Source organism: Seriola aureovittata, chromosome 1 (genome assembly GCF_021018895.1).
Source record: "Seriola aureovittata isolate HTS-2021-v1 ecotype China chromosome 1, ASM2101889v1, whole genome shotgun sequence".
NCBI lineage: Eukaryota > Metazoa > Chordata > Actinopteri > Carangiformes > Carangidae > Seriola > Seriola aureovittata.
Window position 1 is genome coordinate 23023188 of NC_079364.1, and position 13302 is coordinate 23036489.

Consider the following 13302-nt stretch of genomic DNA (forward strand, 5'->3'; position numbering starts at 1 on the left):
GATAATTAAACCATCGACACCTCACATTCAAGCTTTGACTGAAAATCTATAGGCATTCAAAAAAGCAGATTACCTGCCAAATAGGTTGCCACCCTCTGTCTCCCTTCTCCGCCGTGTCATTTCCTCCTGCACTTTTTTTCTCATCTGTAAGCCCCGGGCATGTCTCTCCCATTCCGCCCCAATTCAACCCGGTTTGGAAATGACGGGGGATTATTAGATTATGAGATTCACCAACCATGTCTTCTTGCACATCTGTTAAGTCGTTTGTTAGAGATTCAGGCTGGGCCAAGCCATCAGGCCACCCAGTCGAGCGTGTTATTATACGGAAATGAGTCTGATTGGAATCCGTCTCAATTCCACCAGGTTTCCACAGGAGCTGAACGTGGGCAAGATCAGCGCTGAGATCACGTGGAGTCTCTTCGCCCTGGATATGAAGTATGCAATGGAAGGTCAGTAATGTTACTGATAAGACAATCATCTCCTGAGGGTGTGTGTGTGTGTGTGTGTGTGTGTGTGTGTGTGTGTGTGTGTGTGTGTGTGTGTGTGTGTGTGTGTGTGCGTGTGTGCATGTGTGCGTGCGTGTGTGTGGGATTGAATGAGAGCTTAAGATAAACTATATAAACTGATTGATCGATGGCAAAGAAAAACTAGGTTTAGCATGTTCTAATGTGACGCTCTCTCCTTTCCTCTGTAACTACACAGGGATAAGTTTCAAGTGTTACTGTGTTATACCTCTGTGTATCTGAGTGCTGTTTATTGGCTGGTGTCACGGTGTTGTTTATCGGCTGTGGTCAACTCTACTGCCTATCTAGATTACGCTTCCCTGATTTCGTTCTATTGATCCCTATAAAGAAACCGGAACTTCATGTAATCAAGATAAACAATTGATCAGTGGCACAATGTTGATGTGCAAGTGCCTGTTTCTGTGTTTTGTTACCTGTGTGGTGCAAGTGTTTTATATAAGTAATATATGATGAGGAAATGATATTTGGATCTAACCCAAAGTGTTGTTTTCTTGTTTTCAATTATTCATGTAGCATTTAAGGTTTTAAAGGTGATTTAGAGTTCAGTATTGGAGTTAGACATGTAGGGGTGAAGGCACAGTTGTTTGTCTATGACTTAAACATTGGTGGGAAGATTTTAGAAGCATGACGATCAGTAGGCAGTGTTAGGTAGGTAGTAGTGAGTCATTATGCCCAAAACTTACCGTAATTACAGATGTGCAACAGCCATTACACATTTTTCAATTATGCTTGTGTCTGCGTCTTTGTTATGGCCTAACAAACATAACACTGAACTTACAATGCAAATGTATAATGCAAGAATTGCCTGCAGTGTGCAGGATAAAGGCATAAAAAAGGGAATTTTGTACCATATAAGGGAAGTGATTTACAACCTTTAATCTAGCCTGGACCAAAAATACTCAATCAGTTTCCCCCATTACCATTAAATACTCAAAAGTGTAAACCAGTCATTCCGTAGCAGCGATGTGGTGTCTCGTTTAAGTAGACAAGGTGCCCTAATGTTATTCACATTTAGTATTCTTGTAATCTGCAATAGGTTAGAAAAGATTTTGTCAACAAGAGTTCTTTTTTTTCCAAGACAGCAGAGATTTGCAGTGATCAAGCAATAAATCTCAGATGTGCTCTGCTGGCAGGAAGACAGATGTTCCCCGATATATTGTGGGTTTTGACTTCAATCCCCACCCCCCTTTTCTCCAGCTCACCTCCCAAAAGACAGCGAAAGCCTCCAGGAGGTTATTGATTAAACAAGCTGTTTTTTTTTTAGGTTAAAGGCTTCTGGATCAAACCCCACAGGATATCAGGATCAGGATATATGGAGGGGAGGTGGAATGCAAAAGGGAATTAATGTGACTGGGGTTGTGAATGAATGTTAAAATAGCTGTGTGTGTGTGTTTGCACTTCAGGACTCAGCAGGGTAGCACCCTGGGTTATGGCTTTGTGTGAATGTTTGCACTGAAGTTTGACTCGACTAAGTCTCTAAACAGCAGTTAGCTTTATTACCCAGAAATCATGCAATATGACATTCACACGCAGCACACACTATGCTCAAGTTTACCAAATTCACATCCCTTGTCTGATCACTTCACGTCAAAGTCAGACTTTCTCTGGACAAATTACTTGGATGCTGCTCAGTAGGAGAAGATTACCATTCCCAGCACCATTTTGAAAATCAATCAAATGTACCACACCATATATATCCAGGATTATGCGGTGCTCTTATCTGTCAGGCGCCACTATAACGTTTAACTTGGTGCAGCAGTGTTTTTCATACAAATCTTGCCTTCTATGTTGTATTAGACATGACAGAGGGTGTGATATCTGCCACTTCAATGATGGCAAAAGAGGCAGAGAGGAAGTGGTAAGATAAGATGGGTGATCTGACGGAGGTCAAACACTGGAAATGCTCCTTAGACTGTGAGTAACAGAAAAAGCAGAGATGTACCAAAAGAGCTTATTGGTCGAGTCAGTTTTATTATTTATTATTTATACAACACCAAAGCACAACAGAAGTTATATAAAGACACTTTCATAGAGAGTCCAGACCATACTCTATACAATATTATTGATGGTTAAAAACCTCATGTACACAGCACGTACCTGCTGCTTTCTCCTTACCAAATCATCTCGAGTTGCTATGGCAACTGCAAACTGCGGTCTCTTCATATACTCACACGTGCATACAGGAAGCATGTAGATTATGTGCATGCAATATGAGATAAATATGTGTAAAATGTGATCTTCTGTTTGCCAAAAAAGTATACAGTATTGAGTATTAAGCACAAAAATATGCCCATGCATCAGATTTTAATGAGACAGGTGTAGATTTATAGGTGTGTGTGTGCGTGTGTGTGCGCACACACATGTGACTTGCATTCCTGTGTTGAGGTAATGAGCAGCTGTAAAGCAGCATGTGTGGATAATGTGAGATTTTATATGAAATCACTATAATATTTTTTGCACAATTCCACATTTATTTTTAACATTCATGTTCTTGAAAATTAACAGTGACACCTTGGTGGAATATTTACTGAAAATGAATGAAGCATCACCCAGCACTATCTGTAGCCTCTGTATCACACTAGTGGTATTGTTGAAGTTATATATTCTCAGACTTCCCCTGCCTTCTGTCATAAATAGGATGTTGTTACCCCATTGCCTTCCTGTGCCCTAAAGAGAAAAAGCAAGCTTCCATTAACTTTGTTTCATCATCTGGCAATGCGGTATTTTCGGAAACTGTGTGTGTTTGCAGTGGAAGAACACCAACATCTTTACATTGTGTTTTATGTTGTAACACAAGCCATCAGATTTTTCAGATATGTAATAATCCCACAATCTGGATTACCACAACCCTCAAACTGTTAGAAATTACTCTGTTGATAAAGAAGAAAATAAAGTGAATACTAACAATCAATGTTTTTTTTATGAAAAAACAATTTTCAGTTCTCTAGTTGTTGTCACAACTAAAGCCACAGCTGGAAAATGGTGTTATATGTTTTATACTGAAAGCTGAGCTTCAGCTACAACACTTTTAATATGAATCTTTTTATTATGACTATGAACAAAGCATCATCAATCCAGGAAATTCAATTATGGGACTCCGTCCTCTGCAGCACATTGACATTTTTCACAGGTCTTGAGAATAGCATGAATTTAGTCTTATCACATTATATCGCTGAAGGATCGTTGTATATATTCAACATCTTATTATATTCAGTGAATAATGGCAGAATAGTGTATCATCAGCATAATGCTACACATTATAATCAGTCAGAGGCTAAATTAATTCAAATGATGTAATTTATCTTTTAGATAATTAACAAAAGTTTTTATCAATTTGAGGAGCAAAGATTGAAAACTATCTACTTGTGCACATGTGAATTGATTAAACTACTGACAGGCAATCAGTCAAATGATAACGATAGAAAACTACACTACTCCACAACAAGTTTATTATTTTCAAGTGATTACAAGGCTTTTATGCTGTTTTGCTAGACAGCACAGTTTCATTATAGCACACTAACTATTTATATCATTTGTCTTACCACTGTGTGAAGGATAATAGACAGAGTGAAGTCAATCGATAAACAGGTAGAGACAGAGAGAGCGGTTGTGTTTTTAGGTGTGCATATCTGAGTCAGGGCAGCTGGGCATGTGAGCACCTAGGGTTTTACTGACTGCTGTCACAGCAGGTTTGGGCAGCGTGTGTGTGTTTGTGTATGTGTGTCTGATTTGCCTGAGGGTGTCCGTGTGACAAAAGGAGACAAGAATCATGGATGCACTCAGTCACATATCCGCTCTCTCTGGCTCCTTGAGCCTGAACCATGTTCCCTCGCTTTGCCTCCTCTTGCCTCTTCTTGTCAGTACATCACTGCCCGCCCATAGCGACACGTGCCAGGAGGAGGACATGACTGTCATGTTCCTCAAAGGAGCACTTTGTATGAATTATTGCTCATTTCTTGTTGGTCCTGCTGGCTGTCAGAGTCCTAGGTTTGGTTTGGTGGAAACAGGCTAGTAGTTAAATGAAGGAGAGTCTGACAGCTCATAAACCAACAGTGTGGTGCAAACATGCAGACTGTAAACCACATAATATGTTTTACTGCATAGATTGTAAAACAACATAAAAAACAGATGGTGCAAGTTTAAACTTGGCCACTTAATGTTTGATCCTGTGTATTGCTTAAACTTAATATCATTAGTATGTGTGTACAGTTCATTTTTGACATTAATATCAGACTATCCTGCCTATTAAACGTAATGTAGTGCCCCATAGTGCATTGCTGTTGTGTAACCAGTGTATTTACATGTCATTTAGATAGTAAACTGACTGTGTGAGTCACACTATAAATGATCACAATTACTATAGAAAAAAGGAATATGTCAGATTGAATATTAGCTACATTGCATGTTTATTTTTTCACTTTCAAGACATCAGGCTCTCCTTAAAGAGAGAACAAAGTGCAATTAATGAATCCTCTATTAAGAATTGGTAACATTGACAGGCAAGGTAATATGTGCAATGTAAGCTGCAATGTAAGTTCCTACCAGAAGGATAAACACATGCATGTGTGTGGCACATTTATAGACCCGTGTCTGTGTGGGATATCTAGAAAAATAAAACAAAAACAGAACACACTTGACATATTGTGAGAGAAATGTGCTTACAGACAGAAGAGAACATAAATGGTTATCTGGAAAAGAAAGCAGTGAAACCATAGGGGATTTAATTACTCTAGTTACAGCTCACTTCTTTCTACAGATCAGTCACAAAACAATCCTTCAGCTGCACATTCACAGCTATAAACTGTTAGTAGAACACCAGAAATTGATTGTACTCGACTGCAGTTTTAGGGAAGGTGAGACGGCTTTGCTTTCATTCAATGTTTTACATCCGTTATGTCGGAGAAGCAGAATTTTACAGTTTTTTTTTTTTTTTTTGCCTTTAAATTCCCAGTGTGATTTTTCCTGTCTCTGCCATCACACTGACAAGCACCTTCAGCTAACACGTGTATGTGCACGTGTGTATCTGCGCGTGTATGTGTGTGTGTGTGTGTGTGTGTGTGTGTGTGTGTGTGTGTGTGTGTGTGTGTGTGTGTGTGTGTGTGTGTTGAGATGATCAATAGAAACAGTACAGAAAGGTTCACAAATGGGTAGTATAAGTGTATGCAAGGTCACATTTGAAATGTATGCATGCTGTACACATGTACATCCTGTAGCATGCATGTGTACATTCCTTCATACGTGCATGAACTGTATGTGCTTTTACACAGGGAAGGGAGACAATGAGGTGGTAGAGGGTAGGAATACTGAGCCAGTCCAGGTTGCTGCTTCTCTTTCTCATTCAGACAAACGGAAGTAACTCAGAGTGACCTGTTTACATAAGAAGGCACAGAGAAACTGGCAGGGCGGCTGACAGAGACACCCTGAAGGAGGCGGGCCAGAATGTCCTGCTTTGTTGGTCTGTGTTTCTCCGTTAGTGTGTGTGTCTGTGCATGCAGCCATGTTCGTCTGTGCATTTGTGCGAGCGTTCAGTTGTGCAAGTAAGAAAGAAAGAGTGAACGAGTATAAAAGAGGAATCTGTGTGTGTGTGTTTGTGTGCCTGTGTCTGTGTGCACACATGTGCATGTGCAGTACTTAATGAAGTCTTTGATGCATCCTCTGCTTCCTGCTCCAAGGCCTTTGGTGCCAGTGCTGGTGCAGAAATGGATGCTACTAATTTTAGCATCTCTGTGTGGATCTCTGAATGTGTGAGAGAGCAAGAGAGCGCGGGAGGCGGGGTGGACAGAGAAAAGAAGAAGAGACAGAAAAGAAGAAGAGGGATGTGAGAGTGAATGGCTGCAGCTGAATTCACTCCCTCATTCACTTATTCACCATTTCGTACATGGTAAATACTCCAAAAAACACTCTGTACTTGTAAGATGAGTTTTCACACACTTATCATTTCATCATTTCCCATGTCCAGTGAAAGACAGGTTCTCGTGTAAGGTAAATTCTTGATTTTTCAGAAGCAAAGGTAAAGCCATTACACAGAAAATTTTGACTCAAAGAAATATCAGCAGATCTCTTGTCACCTTAATCAAAACAAAGTCACATATCAATAATTTGACTATGTTTTGGCAACAAAAGGGTGCCTTGTGTGATGAAGTTCCACAGTACATGTAGTATATCCACTGTATGGTTGTTTAATGGCTGTGGTCTCTGGAGCATGTCATTAAAGATCCAATGCTCCAGCAGCCCATTAACTCATCTTCAGCTTGCTGGAACAGCTTCACTCCACAGAATTTTTTAATTGAGTTTCAATTAATGTACCTTGGCGGTGGGAGTTTTGTTGCCACAAAAAGACATTGTTTACGGGGTTCAGGCATGGCTGTAGGGTATGTGTTGCAGTCTTTTTTTTTTTAAAGAAGCTAGTCTGTTCTCCAACTGTTCATCTCTGATGCCTCTTTGCACTATTCACACTGCACACTTAATTCTGATAGGATAGGATTTATAAAGTACTGATTTCCTGTTCGAGCCTTGCAGGTGGTGCATTCATTTTACACATAGAGATCTCATCATTCAATACACAGATGTACCTGCAGGTGTTTTTGCAAACACAAGGGTAAATGCCTGAAGAAATCCTTGTACGATTTGTTGTTTTAGTGCATTTGTTTAAATAAAGTTAATGAAAGTAAATGCAGTATATCTGTAAAAGATACACTGGAATGGTGATTTACTATACTGAACCAGAGTGGACTCTTAGATTACTGAGTCATAACTTTGGCTTTGTCCAAATGCATTATATGTTTGAGTCACATCAACAGGAGTTAGTGTCTCTGTGGGCTATGGTGTTATAGCAGAGCTGTGTCAGTAGGTCCTGTGCTACAGCTTAGGAAGCCTTTTGACAAAACTGGGTCAGAAGCCAAGATGAAGGAATTATGTCACACAGAAAACTATACTTGACTTGGTTCAATTCTTGTCCTCCAGTCTTTTTATTTTATTTTTTTTCTTGAACAGATCTAACCTCATGCTCCTATATCTATGCTCACCGAATGGTGATTGGAGGATGATGAACCACTGCAGTTTGTCATAATATCCATGGCATTTGAATCAATGAGGAAGAGAGCGCATTTGTCAGTCCCTGTGGGCTGAGTCAGACAAGATGACATCCTCACCAGGGACCCTGAGCCTACTCCTCCCTCAGGACAGCCCACACTGTTTACCACCAGCAGGGCACAAAGGCACACACACACACACACACACACACACACACACACACACACACACACACACACATACAACAAGGCAATGAATGTACCAATGTACACAAAAGCACATGCACACATCGACTTGCATACAAAGATATGAGGGCCCTATTTTAACAGCCTGATTATTATTGCTAGATTGTGTATGTACAGACAATGATGTTGGGTCTGAGCTCTATTAGTAACTGGAAATCATTATTACTCGGCCTCACACGGGGGCATCATTAGTACTCGGCCTCACCCGGGCGGCACCATTATGTTAACAGTACTCTACCTCATGAGCTGGACACCAAATATGTTAGATTTCGGTTGTTTATCAATTTATTGGCTATCACAAATTAAGAAAATATTAATATTAAAAATATTAATATTAAAGAATAACTTTAAAATGAATTAAAGTTCACGGGGCACCAGCCTAAACTAATAGGCAAAATAGCCAATATGCTTTTAGTCTCAATTTATTACCATTAATCTGGAACTCTGATTAACCATTAGCTTACTAACTATTACCAAATTACCAAATCAATAGTAAGTTACAGTTGAAGGATTGGAATTCTACCGAGTAGAGGTTGGCAATATTCACGCTTGTGCAACATTAAACACACCAGTAGTTATACTTAAAAGGCATTTATTTACAATGGAGCAGAGTAAAGTACAATGTCTAATCTAGCATATACAGGTGTGTGTGTGTGTGTGTGTGTGTGTGTGTGTGTGTCTGTGGGGACACAGACAAAGGCAAGATGGCCGACTCAAAGTGGTCACTGTGACCACATGACCTGAACAAAGAAGACTACAAAGATGGCGGTAAACAAAGAAACTACTAAAATGGCCGCTGAGACCACCTAGTGTGTGTGAGAGGGAGGGTGTGAGTTTCTTTGTTAGCCTAGCTCATGTAATCTAATGGTACCAGGTTAGAGGGGGAAGGTTAGCTTCATGCAGGTTCTAGGACTGAGACGTACTGCTATGTGTGTGAACATACGAGTACTCGATTAACTGTATGACTGACCACGACCTAAGCAAACATTACAACAACAAGACATCAATCAACAAGTACATTAACAAGTTAAGGCTTCTGCTGATTAGCTATGCTGTGCTGTGCTATGCTGTGCTGGGAGAGGTTAGGCCCAGTCCGTTAACGTTACCCGATCCTTGGAACAAGCAAAGAGGTCCTTTCCAGTGGTTTGTAAAATCCAGTGAGTTTGGGGGGTTTCCTGGTGGAATAAAGTCCTGTCTGGCTGTGTTGCTTGCTGGTATCTCCTTTGTTCTCCTCACAGAGTTAGCTGTTCCATGCTAACTCTGCTACGACTCCTGTTGCTTGGAAAATCAGCTGGCCTTGTGTTGTAGCCGCTGATTCTGAAGAGGATTTGGTTCACTCACAGTTAATCCGAAGCAGGTCGCTGTTGTGGAGGAGAAGAGTGTTTGCAGGCTGCTGGTTGCAGGCCGGCGAGAGAGCTAGTTTCTCAGGTAGCAGAGCTGACCTGGGCTGGGGCCTTGTTGCCCTTTGAAGAACCGAGAGGAGAGGGCTGGAGCTGCTCTCCAGAGCAAGCCAAGAAGGGAAGAGAGAGAGAAGGGGTCTAGAAGACTGGTTTTGTTTGTGACACCTTAGGGGGTCACATGTCACACGCTGGCCCACACTGGCTGGCCAGTGGGGTCCATGGGGGGGAAGGGTCATCCCCAGGTGTGAACCGTGAGGAACTGTGGGGTGTGAATTCCTTTGTCCAGTGGAGCAAAGAAACATTTGGTCTATTGAATGACTGAGTCCCAACAATGAGATTGCATTGAGGCACACTTGATACGTTTCTCTATATATGTGCATCTGTGCATGTGCACGCTATTTGCAAAAGCACAGTTGTGGAATATAAATAAGATGGGTGTGATGATTAATCATTATCTTTTCAGCCAGTCACATTATCTGTTAAACAGCTGTGCCAATCACAATGGCCTGTAATGATAATGCCTCACCAAATGAAGACGAGAGACCAGACCTACATTCGTCATTTGCAACGTGTAAGACCAGGAAAACACTGGACAGTTTGATGTTCACAGTAGAAGTGTTGTTTCTTTATGACAGCCTGGTGCTGATCCCACAAATTCCTCCTTCAAACTAGAGACTGCAGATGGATCAGGCCTCAGTCAAATGAATTAAAGAGAAGGTTGTCACAAAGTCCACAGGCAGTTGTGGATGACATATGCTGCTAATACTTAATTAATAACGTGCACTTTGCAGAATGTGTCTCACTGGCATTCTTGAAATAATCGCAACAACTTGCATTTTTTATGGTCAAGTTGAGGAATTTGTTAACATATTCCACATGTTAACAGAGCAGTAAAAACATCCCTGGCCATTCACAGTCTCTTTTCATTGGACAGTCAGAGTTCCAGTTTTTTATAATAATTCAAATACCTGACCTTGTGGTATCTCATTTGCAGGCAGCTACTGTATTGTTGTGCGTCTGTTCAAACCTTTGCATCATTCACAGGGTGCAGGGCACAAACATGCCATACGAATAGATAACACATGTTTCAAGGTCAGAAAAATAGCACATTGTTGTGCTGCTTGCTTCAGTCTTTGTGGTGCCACAAACATAACACACGTTCAAACATGCACATGCACGCACATACACAGTATGCAAAATGCTTTTTTCATTTTTTTTTTTTTTAAACGTGTCAGTCCCTGTGACACAACGAGGAGGCCTCAGGAGGCTGCATTTGCATAAACAGCATGAATAAATATGAACTGACTTACCTTCCAGAATGACAGATTGTCCATTTGAAAAAATCTGACATCTAGGCTTACAAAATAATTAGTCATGGACGTGAAATACACCAATGAATGATAAATTAATCATATTGAGGTTCAACAGCCTGTAATTAAATTTTTGAGGAGGCTTTGACTGTTTTTTAAACACAAGAATTATCTGTGAAAAAAAAAAAAAAAAAACTAACTCAGTCCGAAGTTTGACAGTGTCTGTATATTCTATTGCAAGCTTCTTAAAACACTGCTCCCTGTGGCCTCATTTCCCTCAGATTCTCTCCTCTATTCAAACAGTCACATTGGGCCCAGTGAGTGGAAAATTATATCTTTTTGCTTTTATTCAGAGTGTGCAAAGAAGCGCATTCTGTCCCTATGTGCTTCCGTTTTCTAGAGAGAGGATATCGGCTTTATGACTCCTAAACTGAGGAGTTTCGAAAGACGAAAGCTTCTCAAGGACTTATCGCTCTGTTAACCTCTGGCAGATGTTTCCGTCTTCAAACTACTGATTTTGAAGCTTGAAGGAAAAGTGTTGTTTGAGAATATTTGGATGAACCATTCCCTTCAGTAAATGAAATGCAGCCACAAATTATATTGACCTTCATGTGCTAATACATCAGTAATATTGATCTAAGACATTGGTGCCTTCTCCTCTCTGGAAATTTGGTTTGAAAATTGAATATGAAAACCAATTCAGTACAATTTCTGTATGTAAAAAAACAGTTGAGTCTTTCCTTAATTCAGATTCACCAAACACGCTCTCCCTTTCATTATGTTCATATCTTACTGATATCTTTGTACATAAAGAAGGGCTTTATGTGAACAGTGAAACCTTCTAGTCAAGCAGTATTGTATTTCTTTTGCAACAACAATGAAAGAAAGGGCAGAAGAAACTTTAAGGCTGTAGAAATGTACATAACATTGATTATGTACATGTATGTATGTAGTACGTGTTATAACGAGACACACACTCTGCAAACACACATACAGCAAGCTAACACCTGCTGACCTCTACTTTTCAGTCTCCCAGCTGACCTCCATCTGCTTCCTTTAGGTGACTATGTGACTGTGAGTGTGTGACAGTGAGTGTGTGCATTCGGAGCTCAGAGCAGAAAGGTTGACAAACTGTGATTGGGAGTGTAAGTGTGTGCATGTGCGTGTCCACCCCTGTATGTGTTTAAGCTGCCTTGCAGTGCCAGCTCAGTTATTAAAGTGGCACTGCCACAGTGGACCCCTCAGTTCAGATTGCACAACCTCCGCAGGAGAATAACTGCAGGTCCTCTCTACAGTAAAACAATCTCAGCTCAATATTCACACTGTTTAAACCACCTGCTCCTTCTATGACACAGACTGGCTAGGTGAATCCAGGTGAAACCTTAAATCCCTCTGCAATTTCAGCCATCAAAACCACTTTGACCATGAAGGTTAGGTGTAGATGAAAGCAGTGATCCCAGCCATTTTCTAGTGTTCAGCTCCCACAGACAATAACTGCAAGGTGCTGGGATCATTGTGGCTTTTCATATAGTGTAATGTGCTGGACATTGTAAAACTTAAAACTGTCCCCTAGTGTGGCTCCTGAGATTTGTGAAAAGTTGTCTGTCAAAATGTTAAAATCTGTGGAACAAACCCACCTCAGTCATTCACGGTGTGAGAGGAGAAAATAACTTAGATAGACATGATGCTCCACGCAATATTTAAAGAGGATACGTCTGCGCTGTTTTTACAATGAAATTCCATCAGATCACTTGTCAGTCAACATTACCAGGTTGTGTTTTTTAACCTTCTGTTCCCGACACGTTACCTATGATAAGTGTTCAGCTGTGGTGGCTTTGACAACTTCACACCCACTGTTTCTGCTACAATGAGAAGTATCATCAGAGACTATTTCTCAGAGACACTCTTTCAGAGAATTGGGTTGCGGCACAATTGTGTTCCATCCAGTTGGAGTGTGCAGTCCCTCCCATGAGTCATGCTACTCTGACATTTTTACACAGCTCCATTGTTATTGTTGTTTTTGTAATAACACTAATTTTAAGTTTGAAGGTTTTTCTCTAACCTCAATTTCGAAAGCAGGTTTGCAGTGGGCTGCATTAAACTGACTCGTCCGGTCTAAGGAGTAAAATACTGCACTGTGAATTTGATACATTCTCATACAGGTAAATATGTTAATGACACATATGTAAATGTTTTCCTCAGAGCTTAGAGAGGAGAGTGCGGTGGCAGGCGTTGCACTATTCATCAGAGTAAGCACTCAGGTTCTTATCAGGATTAAGGCACAGCAGCTAGGGTGCGATGCATTGGAATTAAACCTGTCTTTGATGTTGTGTGGATGTATGTATCTTATATCTGCCAAAGACTGTGACTGTGTGTGTCTCTATTTCTGCTATACTTTTTAAAAACCATCCTCTTTCGCCCTGTTTAAGATCTACCGTCTGGTGTCCACATAACGCCACATTTTGTCTGGATTTATCTGAGATGTAATAGAGTTCATACCTGGCAATAAAAAAAATTCTCAAATTTGTCCCCCCCACCCAACAACACACATTTTATCTGTGGAAAACTGCAACATCTGCAAAAAAAACACAAAAAAAAACATATCTGCTCTCTGCCATACAGAAAGGGATTACATGGCAATTTGCATACTGGATAAAAAGTACACAAAAACACTCAAAATAAGGAAGAAAAGGTTGGACAAAAGAAGTAAAACAAAACAGTGAGGAGTCACAGAGAGAGGCGAAGAGACAAACACACACACACACACACACACACACACACACACACACTG

General features: G+C 40.6%; 1 protein-coding gene across 4 annotated transcripts in view; it reads left to right on the forward strand.

Moving 5' to 3' along the window:
* LOC130185048 (protein unc-13 homolog C) overlaps nucleotides 1-13302 on the forward strand; it is a 124323-nt gene that overhangs the window by 80878 nt on the left and 30143 nt on the right. For all 4 annotated transcript variants that reach the window (XM_056401388.1, XM_056401560.1, XM_056401307.1 and 1 more), the window contains one exon: nucleotides 364-449. In XM_056401388.1, coding sequence (XP_056257363.1) covers nucleotides 364-449 — 86 coding nt within the window. The remainder of the gene's footprint in view (nucleotides 1-363; nucleotides 450-13302) is intronic.